The sequence below is a fragment of the Nilaparvata lugens genome, chromosome 6 (genome assembly GCF_014356525.2).
Source record: "Nilaparvata lugens isolate BPH chromosome 6, ASM1435652v1, whole genome shotgun sequence".
Taxonomy (NCBI): Eukaryota; Metazoa; Arthropoda; class Insecta; order Hemiptera; family Delphacidae; genus Nilaparvata; species Nilaparvata lugens.
In genome coordinates, this window is record NC_052509.1 from 40,417,469 (window position 1) to 40,434,408 (window position 16,940).

The 16,940-nt window shown below is 33.5% G+C and overlaps 2 protein-coding genes across 2 annotated transcripts in view; both read right to left on the reverse strand.

The window, feature by feature from the left end:
- The window catches only part of LOC111061278 (dynein heavy chain 6, axonemal-like), a 182,765-nt gene extending 181,596 nt beyond the window's left edge, over nucleotides 1-1,169 (reverse strand). Inside the window, exon 1 of the mRNA XM_039430794.1 lies at nucleotides 417-1,169. Coding sequence (XP_039286728.1) covers nucleotides 417-523 — 107 coding nt within the window. The 5' untranslated portion in view covers nucleotides 524-1,169. The remainder of the gene's footprint in view (nucleotides 1-416) is intronic.
- Nucleotides 1,170-3,930: 2,761 nt separating this feature from the next.
- On the reverse strand, nucleotides 3,931-13,481 carry LOC111059382 (N6-adenosine-methyltransferase MT-A70-like protein). Its single transcript, XM_039430793.1, has 9 exons — nucleotides 12,873-13,481; nucleotides 9,981-10,174; nucleotides 9,011-9,145; nucleotides 8,203-8,354; nucleotides 7,502-7,674; nucleotides 6,330-6,474; nucleotides 5,562-5,709; nucleotides 4,840-5,018; nucleotides 3,931-4,303 (listed from the first exon to the last, which is right to left on the reverse strand). The coding sequence occupies exons 1-9, from the start codon at nucleotides 12,955-12,957 to the stop codon at nucleotides 4,192-4,194; spliced, it is 1,323 nt and encodes a 440-aa protein (XP_039286727.1). The 5' UTR covers nucleotides 12,958-13,481; the 3' UTR covers nucleotides 3,931-4,191.
- Between the last annotated feature and the right edge of the window lie 3,459 nt (nucleotides 13,482-16,940).

The following is a 16,940-nucleotide window of genomic DNA, read 5'->3' on the forward strand; positions in this document are numbered from 1 at the left end:
AGGAAATTTCTATATTTTACGCATATTTTTTCTGTGTCCTTATTAGACACAGTGTGTAATAAAATATGCAACTACATGAAATATAAATCAAGCCATAAGTATGTTAAGTTATGTTTATCAACGCTACCTCTAGGATACCGTACCAAACGGTAGACACCGTTATAATATAATAGTAATAATAATTACTGTGCAAACATTCTTCTGTAGGCCTACCTACATTCAACATCATTACAACAAGTTCACACACGCTAGTCTACTTGAAAGTTATTAAATAGTTTCAAATCTAATAAAAATATATAATAGACATACAATGATGGTTTGACTTGACCGGTAATTAAAAGATCAAATAAATTTTTTAAAACAATATTATTAAAAAATGTACTTTAATTAAAATATAAAGTTTGTCTTTAACTTACGTTGATGAATTCTTTCTTTTATTATCCAGCCAGCTAGGCTGATAATTCTGTTCATTATTAGGACTGTCATATTTACTTGACTTGGAGCGTTTGCTGCTTGTCGACATTTTAAATGTAAATAGTTGAGTCAAGAAAAGTAGAAATATTAGTGAGAAAACTTCATTTATATTTATTTTATTAAAACATAACAAGTCTCAGTTCACATTTACATCAATGTCATAGTGTTTAATTAAATTATGCTCTTCTATTCATTCAATGAATGTAAACACATTATATTTGAAAGTGATAGCGTAGACAAGACAGTCAGACTCTCATTCAAATAGAGAGCTAGACGAGGAGTTGGTTGTCAAAACAACTTCCCTAGCAACAGATACGGTAATGGTCCAAGTCGACAGCTGAACAGCTCCTCCTATATTCATAAGGATAACAGCTAACTTAAGTCGATTGGATAAAAATCAGATTGCTACCATATTTATTCAATCAACATGAGCCGCTCCAATATAAACCAATGAATGTAGATTTTCTTAAAAATCCTTCATTAATGTAAAATTTACAACATAGATAAAAAGTTTATAGCCATGGAAAAAATTATAGAAGATTACAAGCATGCTTTCAAGTTTTTTGAACGCACTTTATTAAATTTAACCGTGATTAAGTCTTTCGCTTCTCTCATTCATCTCAAAGTAAATAGATAAATTATTCATCGATCTACCTAGATTGATTCTTGTGACAATGGTTTCACAATATAACGTCATTTGATTATAGTTGTATGCAACCAATATGTTGATTGTAGACTAGGCCACTCCTGGATAGATCGGGTCATACAATAAAAATAAAAACTGTAAAATCAAAAGTATAAAAAACGTTAAACAAAATAATTTTTAAACTGACCACATCTGTAATTAATTATGATGGCAGTAAGTTATTTCCTCAGTTTCTGAGCATCCTCGTCATAGAAAAAAAATTATCCCTTATAGGCTATTGTCGATCAACCATTAGGAAAAAGATTATTTGCAAACACTCACTTGGCGGACCCTCAATGAATCCGATGAGTGATTAAATATCTTCAGCGACAACACAGGAAAACAGTCCTTCACATTTGATAAACGACGCAAATCTGGGTTTGTCCTTTCTAGGGTGCTGTAGAATTACACCTGTTTTCTCTAATGCAGTGTTGTAGCGTTGCACATTAAGCTACGAACAGACTCGAGATGATGCATTATATTTGCATCTAACAGTTTCTGTACAAATACAGATATAACCAGCAGATAGAAAGTAAAATGCGCGTGTTTGTGCTGCTCAAGTCTGTACGCAGCTTATCATATAGCAGTAAATTTAAGATGTAATTGGGCTTTGTGAATGCCCAATCTTCGGAAAATGGGCTGGCAATGTGCGTCATACTCACTATATTTAAGGACATGAAGTGCTTTCTTTTGCAGTAGGAGAATGTTGCTTACATGTGGTGAGTGGTCCCAGATTGATTGATTGATTGTTTATCACAAATGACAATGTATTGCCAGGTCTTGCAAGTCGCACTACATTATAATGGAAAAATGAACAATTAACATATTCAGAATAGAAAATAAATATGTAGATGAGAGTACATAACTTTTAGAAACAAAGAGTAGAACCTATTTGTTTACAGAATAGAAATGAGGAATGCACATGAAATTCGATCAATACAAAGTAAATGAAATAACTCAAATTAAATTTTCTTAACAGATATACATACACACACACAAGCGCGCGCGCGCTCAAAGAAAACCCAACTCAAAAAAAATTGAAATAAAATACTGTAGAGAGAAAAAAAACTACTCGTTGCCCTCCAAAAGTAATTTGAAAAGTCTCATCTTGAAAACGCTTAGTGAAACAGAAAAAATGACATGTTCAGGAATAGCATTCCAAAGTCTTGCAGCAGTGACCACAAACGAAGAATTGTATCTTGCAGTGCGATGAATAGGAATCTGCAAGTTATACAAATGAGATCTCGTGTTGCGATCTGGATTGACATCAACAAGACGGATGAAATCATCTGCTAGATGATTAAGTAGGGCCCTCCCTCATGACCAGAATTTTATATACTTGACAAAGAAGAAAATACTGTCTACGCTTATCCAATTTGAGCCAACCCAACTCCATGAAGAATGGAGTGATTCGCGAGAACCGCCTCAGATCAGGTATGTGACCATACGGTATGCGACTACCAAATAACAGCATGATACAACATCAAGAAATGCTTGATTATAAATAGCCCTCTTAATTTCCTAAATAGGTATATATGTATTTTGAAAATGTTCACACTCTCCAAAAATATAATGCTCCCCTAGTATAGAAGTGTTACTTTTTTGCTCTCAAATGAATGGTCCGAAAAACCAGTGTCTTGTGGCGGCTACTATCCTCACTAGCTTCGATGGTAACAATGAATGATCAATGCATACAGTACCTGTTTCCATATTAAGAATTGAAGATGATTTTATACTTGCACAACTGTGGCATGGTACCTCATAACAAAGAAAATTATATTACAAATTCATTCATTAGGTACTTTACTCCAAGTAATTCACCAATTTATAGATTACAACAAAAAATACGGTATTGATTAAATTAATTTAAAACACTTCAGAAACCATGGAGATTAAAGAGTAGAAAACAATTACTATTAAATATTCATAAAAATGCATTCTAATTTTGCAATACAAAGAAATTTTTCAATTTTTAATTCGATAATTTCTGAAATCAACTATGATTTACTAACCTGATAAAGTAAGGTGAAATATACCAGGAAATTATCCATGAGCCGTTTTCCTTATCAGATTCTTCCATTTCTGCTGAGCTCAAAGTGCGTAACTCAGGGGAAAAACGAATTCCTTCCGCCGACTCCAGACCGGCACATAAAATGTACAACACAGCATTTCACTGACTCCTAACCATGTCTTTGAGACAAGTGACATAACTATGTCGTCCTCTTCAAGTATGAACTGTTCCACGTACGAGCCGGGTACGTAAACATGCTCATACGAGTTGAACTGGAGAGTTGTTGGACTCATTATGTGTCGGTTTCGGGTCTGTTTGGTGTCACGTTATTATGTATAGTAACCAGTAACCAGTTACGTTATTTATGGGTGCTTTCTAAGAAAGCGTACAACTGTAGAATCATAAACGACACATTGATGGTAACATATTAATTAGTGCATGAGCGATGTCATACATGTCATCAGCTATTGGAAATCTCACCAGAAATTTATATTCTATATGTTGGAGCATAATTTATTTCAAATTCACGCTCTTCTTTGACTCTTTGGCATGTCAGATCTCTTGACAAAAATTGACTTACGATGCCTGAAAATAATTAAAAACTAAAACATTCAGTTATTTTTCACATGAAACTAAGACTAGAAAATAAGAATAAAAAAATATTTGAGTGAGATGCAAATCTGATCCAAAAGTTTCTTATCATACATAATATATTATTTAGTCTCACTCACAGATGAGGTTTCAAAATTACAAATCAACATGAATAATAAATATTTACTTGGAATATTCATAGTCTAAATACTGTACTACAGCTATTACAATATTAGTGTTCATCAATCTACATTAATAAAAAATGAAAAATATTCTATACCTAACATTGTCCATACTATGTACATGCACGTTTTATGAATAAATAGTCCGTTTTCGTGACTAGATATACTTTTGAAAAGTCAATTTCGTAGTTGAGTGCAAATTTTATGGAGTCAAGTCAGCTTTATAGGAATTGCTGTGGCTGCATCAATCACGTCTTGGGAGGGGCCATGCAGTTTCCATCCGGGTAGCGCTTACGGAATGCTTTGATCAACTCTGGATCGACAAGACGTACACCATCCACTTGATTTCCAAGAGTTATCCTACAAATAAACAACATTTCAAAATATAATAAAGTAGCTTTGATAGTAAAACACTGGATTATTGTCTAAAAATATCGCAAACTTATCAAAATGGTACAAACATGTTCCAAGACCTATGGTGTCATCTTCAGTATGAGTTTTGAAAACTATTTTTGAATTCTCACACAGAAGATGTCACCATAGGTGTTCAAACATGTTTGTAACTTTTTAATAAATTCTTGGTATTTTTGGACAATATTCTATTGTTTTATTATGGGAAAATATCACTATATCTTACCAAAAACAAAAGCTTTATTTGATAAATTATTGTAGATTTTCACACAGTGTAACTTTTAATTTTAAATAGTTTACAAAAACATCTCATCCGTAAACCACAAGTGAATACCTGTGAGGGCATCATTCAGCATAAAAAGGAGATGCAATAAATTCTACTATTGATTTAATTAATGTGGAATAAATAAGATAAATTATATTGAAACAGTAATAGGAAAAAATGAAACAGAAACAGACTATTGATTATAATTGACGCGACTAACCAATTGGGTTGCACGTTGTGTGGTCGGCCAAACAATTCTATTTTTCTAGTGCCAGGTGAAAGACGTTCAATTATTCCATAAATTTCGTCAGGTTTATGACTAGTAGCTCTTACTTCAGCGACTATCACATCACAGTCCAACCCTCTATTCAAATTACGTGGTGATCCCTTCATGCCAACCTGTAAAAGAAGTAGTACATGGATGAAATTTTATTAAAAGACTTGACGATTCAAGTCACTAAATTCACATTCAGAATTCGACAAGTTGAAAATAAATTGACTCGCAGCACCGAGCTATACACTGAAAAGAGAGGTCGTGGGATTAAATTCTACTGTGAGCAAAATTTTTCGGAAGTTGAAATTCAAGGAAACCAAATGTTTTTTTGAGGGAGTACGGAATAATTATTTTATATTCAAATAAATATCTCAGCCAATTAATCAATTTTTCATAATTTTAATTAAATTGAAAACAGTTTTAGTTTTTACCTTTTTAATTAGCATTGTTGTGAAAATAATAGTCACACGTTTCAAATAATAGAAAATACAGAACTAAGTGAGTGATAATTCCCGGGTACATTCTTTCGAATCTCAATTGCGATCAACTGCAGTGAGTCAATAGGCGTGTCAATTCAGGGAATCACTAGCCTTTTTTTACAAATATATGAATTACATTGATCTTTTGGATTTATACATTTGAATAGAAAAATCGAATGTTGTTATTACCAAGCAATGTTCCTTTCCGTGATTAAGCCAGTGACCAGTGCGTCCTGTCCGGATAATCCTCTGAAGCTGATTTGTCTTCACCCATATGATCTCATCGACTCTCTCATAGCCCCACAGCTTCAAACATTCTCGGCCCAATTCCATAGCTCTGCAATTATAGTAATGATTAAAATATACATTATTAATTATCATTAATGTTAATGATTGATCGATAATAATTATGATTCAACAAATAAATGATTAGTCAAGTTCAGCAGACAATATAAATAACATTGTATGTCAAGTGCATAGTTCACAGCTAATTTAAAATTTCAGCTTCAAATTGGTTGAAAATTATTATCTGTAAAGTATACATAATCAAAGAAGATTACCGAAGAATAAAAGTTGTGAATATTACTACTAGTAAATAAATTAAATTCATTCGCGTATGTGATCTGCTTACATGCGGTTTACTGGTTTACCATTCTATTTCATCGAGTTTTCTAATTCAGCCTCAAGTTTTACAGGATTTCACTTCCAATGAAGTATCTATATTTTATTTCTTGATGTGCTTTTAATTAAGCCATATGGATGGTTTTGCATTGCAGATAAAGTAGAAAACGGAATATTAAAAAAAATAATATTGAAATGAGTCTGCCTTACATAGACTTGATTACAATAACAGGTAATAATGCTGATACAATAGCTGCTGATAAATCAGGTAGTATTGCACATACAATGTATTTTTTATAAGAGCAGAAAAATACTTTGGGTATTGGAATGACTCACCTGCCAGTGACCCATAGAAAAATGAGACCATCGTCTTGTAGTGTAGGAATGCCAAGTTGTCTCATTTCGTCATCTGACAATGTACCATAAGGTAACTCCATATGAATATCCCATGGGGGGTCAGCCATAATCACAGCAAATTTACCTGAAAATTGAACACATTTTAGAAATAAACATACATTTTCTTCCAACAAAATGTTAAAATGGATTAAGTAGTGAGTAAGAAAAATAGCATCTGTAAAATGGCGTCCGTTTTTGATGAACCACTCCTGTAGACGTTGTGAGAAGTTGATGACAGAAAGCTGTGCAAGAGATAACCTTGCCGTATCTGCCTTGGAGGGAATCTGTGGTTTAAAGATTGAGATTTTCTGTTGTAATTGCTGTTTCTGTAGCAATGGCGGATAATTGAATGTTTAATGAGTCAGAACTTCATCATTGGCACTTACTTTATTGAGCATCTATCAATTCAGATCGTTATCTAACAATGCTGCGTGTTTTTTTTCTGCCACTATTGAGAAGATGATAAATTAAGAAACTATGTATTTTTTAGACAGACCTTCCCTGGACCCCTCATCTCGTTGCGTGAAAATGTGGATGAGTATGGACAACTTCTCACAATGTCTACAGAAGTATATGGACAAAAACGGACACCATTTAGCCAATGTCATTTTTTGTATTTAATAAACTTTAATAATAAAGTTTTTCCTCTAAATATAAAATGGCAACATCCAAGGTACAAACTGGAAAAAGTTTCGTTCAACAGCTATTCCAAATCCTCCATATTTCATTGCCCAACCCTATATATGGTTGAAAACCTATATCAGGGCATCAATCACATAGTTATAAAACCTAGGGAAGTCCGATTTCACAAGACGTCAAATCTGCAATACCCGCAGAAATCAACCCGAAAACAAACCTGATACGATAATATAATAACAAATTTCAGCAAAACCCAGTGGCTTAGATAGTGTGTCAATTCATGCGGCTTGCGTCAAAAGAAAGGCCAAAGTTCCAATTCGGACAGGTTTTATTCTGTCTGTTTCTTTTAATAATGTCTGAAATGAAGTTGTTGTCCTTTTGTGAAAGACGAGCATTCTAACTGGCATTCTTTATAGCACTAGGTTGAGCGTGTAGCATTGTAAAAACGTTGTTTTGTTTGAAGTAGTTCGCACCTAAAACCGTCATGTCCAGATACCTAAGATCACACTGAATCCACTGAGGCGGGTAGAGAATGGTAGCATCCTGGCATTTGAGCACATTTCCGTCCTGCACCTTATCTTCCCCTGTCAGTCCACCTTCTTTGGGCAAAGGTACAGTGGGGCCATCTACTTCGTAGTGGACATATCTGAAATTATTTCAATTATTAGTACGCAAATCATTTTCCCAATACAAATTATAACAATAATTAAGACACAGAGGTGTAGATTTAATATGGACATTTATGTGTTTTTAACATGAAATTTCAGCACTTTGAATAGAAATTCCTCTCTTAACGTATTTCATTATTTTTCATTCACATCTACTTTTGTTCATTGTTCTCTATCAGGGTCTCAAAAAAATAACGAATTGATAATTATTAATGTGCTATTGATATCCTTATAATATAGAAAAATACGTTCGCAAAACTGACAACAACCACTCTAAACGTTATACTGAACTAATTTACATGCTGTTTGAACTAAAACAAAGGTTGGCGGCCCTATATGTGAAGTTTTGATTTATAATTTGAATAGAATATGTTAAGAGTTGATTGTGCGATATGAATTAGTACTGTAAATTCACAAAAAAACTTTTTATCCGTATTATATAAATTAATTTTTATTGTAGTAATCCACAATAAATGTAAGTTTGAATGCAGAAATGATGAACCTACTTGCAAGTGTCCATGTGAAAGCAGGTATTCAAAAAAGAGCAGTCGCCCAGAGATTCATCGGTATGTTTTTGAATTATCTTCTTGAAATGCAGTTTCTTGCAGTGATCTGTTGTGCAATCAGCTCTTGTTCCATGCGGACAGAATTCCATCACCTAATTATCAAAAACGTAATTTTGAAAATTATAAAAGTATTGGTTTCAATGATGAAGGGAGTGTATCAAATAATAATTACTATTATTATTCATATTGTTTATCATTATATATTATAATTATTATCCAGTTATTGTTTGGATTTAGTAGTTGATTAATAAAGTTCTATATTATACATATTTGAACTATATTCGGGTTTTTGTACAAACAGAAGAACACAGTTTGAAAAACTGTATTAATTATTGAGTGAAATATTCTATTTATATTCAGTTTTCAATCCTAATGAATTCAAATTGTTTAGTTAACATATTTTTGGACTACGAATTATCGTGAAAGTATTACTGTGTAAGTGACCATTACTTGACCTATTTTTGGAACATGTTACGATTCATAAGAATTCATGATTGTGGGGACATCGGCGGTAGTGATAAGAATGGAAGAGTAACAAATATCAAGTAAGATGTATCAAATCATAAAATGAATACTGTTAAGCAAACATTACTATTATTATTATTATAAAAATAAATACATTTTCTGATTTTTGCTCAGCAAATTGTCTAACACTGCGAAATTACGGAAGTTAATTGAGAAAAATGAGAATAAAATCTGATTCCAATAGTGAAGTAACAATCAATAAACTTTTGCATAATATCGTTACCTGAGCTCCACCTTGTGATCTGAAACGCTCGGCTAATGATCGCTCCTTAGCTGTTGGTTTACTCAACAGCGCTAGAATCTCTTCACCAACCTTTTTATTTTCCTTTTCTCTTGCTGACGGCATGGAAAGCAGCGACTGAAAATCGTTACGTAAAAGTACAAACAGGTATAACATAGATATAGAGGATCTTAACTCATGACTACGAATACAGTAATATAAAAATCAAATTAAAACTTAGCTATATTATGATGCAGAGAAACCAATATACACCACTCAGAAATTTTTATAACAATCCTAATCTTTTATTAAAAATCTTTCAAGTTACCATATTTACAGTAACTTATGTGGTTTATTATGCATTTGATTATCTATTGAATACAATGTAATGAAGAATATTGACAATTAACTACAATTGATGTGACATTTCTCCAAAATGGAAATTAATGTTTGATGATAATTGGTAACGAAACTACTAATTATCATTAACAAATACTATCTCTATTTTTGTGATGAAAGCACTGGGATGTCGGAAATATCACTAATTTATTGTAAAATGACATACATGTTTCAACACCAATGGTGTCATGGATAGATATCACAACATCTCACCAACACCAGTATCTCAAGTCTATTTTTGTCATTCATTATTTTGTTAAGCAACAGGACTAACTGAGCTTCAAACATTTCACTCTGGAAGAAGAAGCCAAGATAATCTATGAATACTTCAACCTTTAAAATATTACAATGATTATTTGGAATTCTTCACCACTCTTCATCTTACAATGTGAAATATTAGGATTGAAGAATTGGATTTTGATTTGGAAGAATTGGATAATTTGGAAGTAGCACCTAATTCAGATTTTGTTAGTATTTTACAGTTTTGAAAAACCGACGAAATTAACAGATAGGAGCTGTTGTTCTCTTTTCATGCGAATGGGTAAAGATGAATGAACAGATGATTGCTGCTTACCATGATGTCACTGGTTTTCTTTTGCTTGGTGCGCTTCTCGTCTTTGTGACTGGCAGTTGCCGGACTGACGTGGCCGGATGATGTGGCCGCTGCCGCCGCCGCCGCTGCAGCTGCAGTCGCACTCACCGCTGCTCCATTCCATGCTTTGCCAACTTTGCCTGCCGGCTCACTGCTCAACTTGGATGACTTCTCCACTGCACCAATAAATAAACGAGAGAATGAATAAAATTGGGAAGCCACTTTAGCTTAAACTTGAAACACAATACAATACAGAAATAAAGAAAAATTTACATTAGAAAACACATTTAAATATTTATATTTAAAAATTATCGGTGGAACGGTCATAGGCTATACGCAAACAGTGAACCCCTGCTCCGCAAGGGTCTAATTAAAAACTTGACAAAATAAAAACTTGATCTACTGAAATCTATAAGAATTTAAAATAGGCCGGTAACCATTCTCGGTGAATTGAGAATCTATAAGCAAAATTTCAAGGTTATGTGTCCAGTAGTTGAGACGTGATGATGAGTCATTCGTAAATTTCCTATCCCGTACTTGTTTATAAGCCGATTTTTATATTATAGAATAATTCAAAAAATCCCCTATTCCAACCCGCTCATCACCAGAAGTTTTTGACCAGGTCACTCCCATGTTATCGGATGGGCACGTTGAATGTTGGTCCCGGCTGAAGTATGACAGTCGTAAGGCCCATTGACGGCTCAAATGATATACTCAGGCGAGGTGGAACTTCCGCCAGGGATTCCTCACCAGTAAACGCCATACAAAATATTATTATTATTATTAATTCAAAAAGTGAATTTACCGAGGATGTTTATAGGACTATTTTTAATTCTTCAAGATTTCAGTAGGTTATGTTTTATTCGACCCTTGCGAAGCACGGGTTACCTGGTATTAACCAATAAATAAAACAGAATCTGTAGTTTGATGAGATATCACAAAATATTTAAATCAGTATTTATTTTTATGTTTATTGCTTTTTTGGGAGGACCCATACAACGTCTTGAATGACATAGTTCTAGGAATCAATATCAATTTATAATTCAACATTTGCTAGGGTAGTTGACAGTGGAATAATGAATTTAAAGCAGACAGTACGATTAACTCTCCATTAGTGAGTTAGGCTCTACCTACTCATACTAGAGCGACTCAAATCGTACGACTCCAATCTTTCGGACCTTTCAACCTGACTTATTTAGAATTGTATAATTGAAGGCTTATAACAATTATTATATAATTGATATTATATATTAATTATTATAAGAATTGATCAAAAAATCTTTTTATGGTATAAAATGGGAAATTTTACTACTTTCTCAACAAATTTGAAATTGTTCTCGTTTATATGCAAGCTATTTCACCCCAAATCTTAATCTCACTAACAAACCAAATCTCACCTAACTTTGAGGTTAGGGTTATAGTTAGTGTTAATGAGAAGTTAGTTAGAGGTTGATGTTAGCTTGAAGGAAGGCTTGGGGTTAGGTTTTAGTTTTAATATGGCAGTCTACTAGTATTATTATTAATCATTATTGAATATCAAATAAGAAATTTTGTTATCGTAGTTGACAAAAACTCTCACTTGAACAGCTGATGTATGAAGTAGCTTCGCGATTTGAGTCGCGCTAGTGTGAGTATTGCCTTAATGATGAACTATTTATTACCAGAAGGGTCTAGCAGAGAGAATAATTCATTTGGGAGAACTTTTAACTCAGTATGGGATACTAAGGGCCGGTTTCCGAGCTCGGGATTTAGCTAAGTTCTAGAATTTAACTGGCTTTAAACTCTGGAGTCAGAAAATTGGCTTTCCGAGTCAGAGCGTTAACGTAGTTGAGGACTTAGATAGACTCTGGAGTTTAGAGATCACATTGGACCCTGGAGTTTATAATTTCGCTTTCTGAGTGAAGGGCTCATAAGTCCAGGACTTGAATTAGATTCTCGCCTCTTTCCGAGTCGAGGATTTATCAAAAATCGTTAAGTCCAGAACTTGAAACAGCGTAATTTTAAACCCTCGACTGGGGTAGGGTTAAATTAAAGTTCTAGACTTAACTGAGCAAACACAATTCAGTTATTGTTTTGGAGTAGATGAAAAGCCAAATAGATGTCATGGAATACCTAAATTATTTGGATTAGTCCATCCAAATATAGTTTGCAAGTTTATTTTGCAATAAAATTGTATCAGAATATGCGTAAAAAACTAACCTTATTTTACGATGAATGTGACATAACCTGAAAATGGTCAAGAAAAATAATATAAGGATTGCCTTGGTTTTTGCATTCCAATCTGAATGTTATTAATCAATGTCATATTCAACATATTAATAATAATAATAAATTATTATTCCAGTTTTTTTTTCAAAACAAATGAGTTTTAAAACTAAATAGTCTAATGAAATTTTTGTTCTAAAATTACTGGTTAGGATCAATGATCAATAACAGCATAACGTAAAATGAAATGTTTATTCATTCACCTTTCAAATGTTTTGCTTTGAATAGGCCTTCAAAGAAATCGAAAAGTATTATTTTTACAAAATAGTTTGGAGAGCATGCTCATTTGAATTATCCCGCTGCAATCAGCTGTTTCCGTTTTGCTAAAATGCCAACAATACAACAGCAAAATATTGTGAATTTCCCTCTGTTTACTGCGTTAAAGTCCTGGACTCAAATAAGTCGAAAACTCAATAGACCTCGGAGTTTAGAAGATAAAATCGTGACTCAGAAAGTCAATTTAGATCCGAGAGCTTATTTTAGTCCTGGACTCTGTAAGTCCAGAACTTATAGATCCCGAGCTCGGAAACCAGCCCTATGAAGTATTAAAACAAAAATATGAATAGGTTAAAAATGGAGATAATTTAATTATCAATAAAGAAAACGAACCTTTTCTTTTCATAGTCTGTTCAACAGTTGAGCCAGAATTGTTTTTTGTGAGCTTTTCTTGGTCGCAACTGGTTTCATTAGCCATGGCCACCAACTTGGCATGCTCAGCCGAAACCACTTCGAGGATCGAGTTGCCATCCTTCACTATTTCTTTTACTCTACAAAATAAGATCACATTGAGGTGTTATTAAGTTGAAGGTAAGTATTGAAAGTGAAATCGATTAACAATAAAAACAGACATGTTGAAAAACTGGAGTTGCTTTTGGTATGTTCCGAACCACCGGGAAGTCATAAATTATATTTTGAGAAGTCGGCTCTTCATGTGGTCACCATTCCAACGGGAGTAGCAGCCGCACGAATCTCAACTTATCTGAGTGATAGATAATCAGTCCGACCACGGAGCCAACCGCTACCTTTTTAACTAACAATAACATCAAGCTGTATATATTGTTATTTAAATAACAATAACATCTGTGTAATGCATGCAATGAATAATGCAAATTTGTAATGTGAAATATTTTCATCAACATTTTATATTTGTTTGCTTTTTAAATGTGAATTTGTGTTTAGAAATGAGTTTTATTGATTTTAAATTTTATAAAATAAAAACTCAGGAAATGTGTGTGTGTGTGTGTGGTGTGTGTGTGTGTGTGTGTGTGTGGTGTGTGTGTGTGTGTGTGTGTGGTTGTGTGTGTGTGTGTGTGTGTGTGTTGTGTGTGTGTGTGTGTGTGTGTGTGTGTGTGTGGTGTGTGTGTGTGTGTGTGTGTGTGTGTGTGTGTGTGTGTGTGAAATGAGTTTAGAAAATTTTTAAATGTGTGTGTTTAGAAATGAGTTTTATTGATTTTAAATTTTATAAAATAAAAATAAATGTGTGTGTTTAGAAATTTTTTAAATGTGTGTGTTTAGAAATGAGTTTTATTGATTTTAAATTTTATAAAATAAAAACTCAGGAAATCAAAGTTCAAATTTTTAGTGAGAAAACATAAAGAACGCAATACATAACCTATAAACTTGAGTGTTGATAGGAAATGACATTGGGTAATAAGGCAAGGCAGAACATCCAAAAGGATCTCTCTGCCAATAAAAGCCATAAGAATAAATAAAATTGTAAACGGAGGGGGTGTTTCTACTCTTCTATAATATTTGCTGGAATTATACTACTAAACTTATGTTTGAATCCTTGATTGGTTGGGAGCTTATAGTGGAGTCGTTCATTCACATGCACAGATTATCATCATTATTTAATAGTCACCTATTCTAGCAACTATAGTAACAAAAACTAACTACGAGCCAGGAACTTCATTGAAAATACTTTTAAAATTTAACGTCAGGTTTATTGAATTGTAAATAGAACGAATTAATAAAAGTCATGTAACATTCAAATTTTCAAACAAATTCATCCAGTAACTGTTTTCAAATCCTTGAAAAACAACAGGGCGCCTGGAAGAGATGAGATAACAGCAGAATTGTTAAAGGGGGTGAAGTAATTGTTGGAAAATTGTGGGAACTAACCCTGGAAATTTGGGAGAAAAAGCAAATACCACCTGAATGGCAAGAAGCTGTTATAGTGCCCATACTAAAAAAAGGAGCTAAAGAATACTGCGGTAATTACAGAGGCATCTCCCTTCTCATACCCTATAAAGTTATATCAAAAGTAATTCTCAACCGCCTAGTGATGTGGTAATTGAAGAGCACCAAAGGTTCGTAAAGGCAGGTCAACAACAAACCAAGTTTTCATCTTAAAAGAAATAATAGCAGAGTATTGGGAGTACAACAAAGAATTCTATGCAGTTTTCATAGACTTCCAAAAAGCATATGATAGCATTAAAAAAGATAAACTGTGGATACAACTGGAGAAATTTGGCATCCCAAAGAAATTAATTAATTTGTCAAAAATAAGTATGACAGGATCAAAATGCTCAGTTAAAATAGATGGCAACTACAGTGAACCGTTGTTGGTTAATTGGGGAGCAAAACAGGGTGATGGGCTCTGTCCAATTCTACAACTTGGCCATAGAAGAAGCGCTTCAAAAAGTAGCACAGCAAGATATCGGTGTAGAGGTTGTTCGAAGATTAATGTGTTGGCTTTTGCAGATGATGTGCAATTATTTCAGAAAATGTAGAGGACATGAAAACTCTCACCAAATTGCTAATAGAAGAAGCCGAGAAAATGGACCTAATAATAAATTACTCCAAAACTAAATTTATACATTTTACAAGAAACCAGGGGGAAAGGATGGGCAGCCTGAAAATAGATGAACATGAATTCAAACAAGTGCAGGAATTCAAATATCTCGGAGTAACAATCTCAAGTAAAAATTTGGATAGTGTAGAGATACAAAATAGGGTAAACTCAGCGAACAGGACTGTGTATGTATGCCTGCAAAAAACTACTTTCTTCAAAGTCCCTATCTCACAGAACAAAGCTCAGACTATACAAGACAATTATAAGTCCAGTGTTACTCTATGGGTCTGAAACTTGGAAAATGACCAAGAAAGAAGAAGAAAAAACAAAAGCTCATAGTATTTGAAAATAAAGTGCTGCGAAAGATATATGGGCCCACGTACGAGCAAGGAGAATGGAGGAGGAAACATAAGGAAATCAGAGAACTCTACAATAAACCAGACATTGTAAGTGAAACAAAGTGTAGGAGATTACAATGAGCTGGGCACATACTCAGAAGAGGAAAAGAGTCCAAGCTGAAACAAGTTTCAACATCCAACCCTCTAGGACGAAGACCCCGTGGGAGACCCAGACAGAGATGGTGGCAACAGGTTAAGACTGACATGAAGAGACTTGGAGCGACAGAAAGAGATGCTGAGGAGCGAACTACGTGGAGACAGTTTGTTGGTGCGGCCAAATTTCAACTTAGATATAGATTTCTTATTAATTCATTTATTCATGTTTTTCATCTTTTCATTGGCAATTACAGATCATAATTATAATAAATATAATATGATTGGGAGAAGACAACAGGCATAGCCCAAAACTGTCTTCTCCCAAATTTTTACAAATAAAAGTTTCAAAAAAGAATAAGGTTAAGATTTCACTTTCACTTCAAAGAGTCCAAATTCCACTTCAAAACTAATGACTAAACTAAAAATTTTGAATTTTGATATTTAAATGAATTTTGAATTTAGATGGCCCTGAGAGTAAGTAAGTAAGTAATTGTTTTATGACAGAAGGCATATTCCATTTTCAATTTCTACATTTGGGAGCTTGCTAACTTGCTGCAACTAAATTCGGGCCTCGGTCATTCTATGTAACTAAATATTGAGCTATAATACGAAAACAACAAAAGTTTGGCACTCACCATTTTTACAATTTAAACTTAGACTCTTTAGAAACACTCACATACGATTTAAGAAAACTCACTATACTTTACTAAGATTCACCCACGCAATTAATCTTCTAATTCTACTTCTACTAATTTTATCGGTTTTTTCTTTCAAACTAGATCAAAATTAATGATAATATAACGAGAACTTGTCAATTTGTCACTCTGAATGGAAAACAGATCCATTCAGAGGACCGAGGCTCGCACACCGTTACATGTTTTTCCGGTTACGTCTCAATTCGAACTGAGGCCTTTTCACTTAAAATTATTCCCCCTCCACGAGCGTTGAGCATAACTTCCAGTGGAAAAGCACAAGCTGCAAAAAGGTCAATGCTCGTACAAATTTCAAATATAGTGGCTTTTTCGACATGAAATTGATTTAATAAATTCACGAAAATTGCTTTAATTTTGACAACTGAGCAACAAGTTAGCAAATTCAATAAAAATATGGTCAATTACTTTCACACCAAAAAGTACGATTCAAAGTTCATTTAGTTCAATAACCTGAAAAGAAGACACACAAATTTTACACTATTCACAAAAAGAAGACACACTCAATTATCCAACGTAGGACTATGTACATCACTTCAACAATACAAGCTAAGCTCATTGTTAAATATTCAGTAGGCGATTTCGAAAAGTAGGTACAATTCCTACAAGAGCTGTTTTATATTGCATTATCAGTGTTTTACTGTTTAGGATCTGCTAGTAAAGCTGCATTTACATTTTT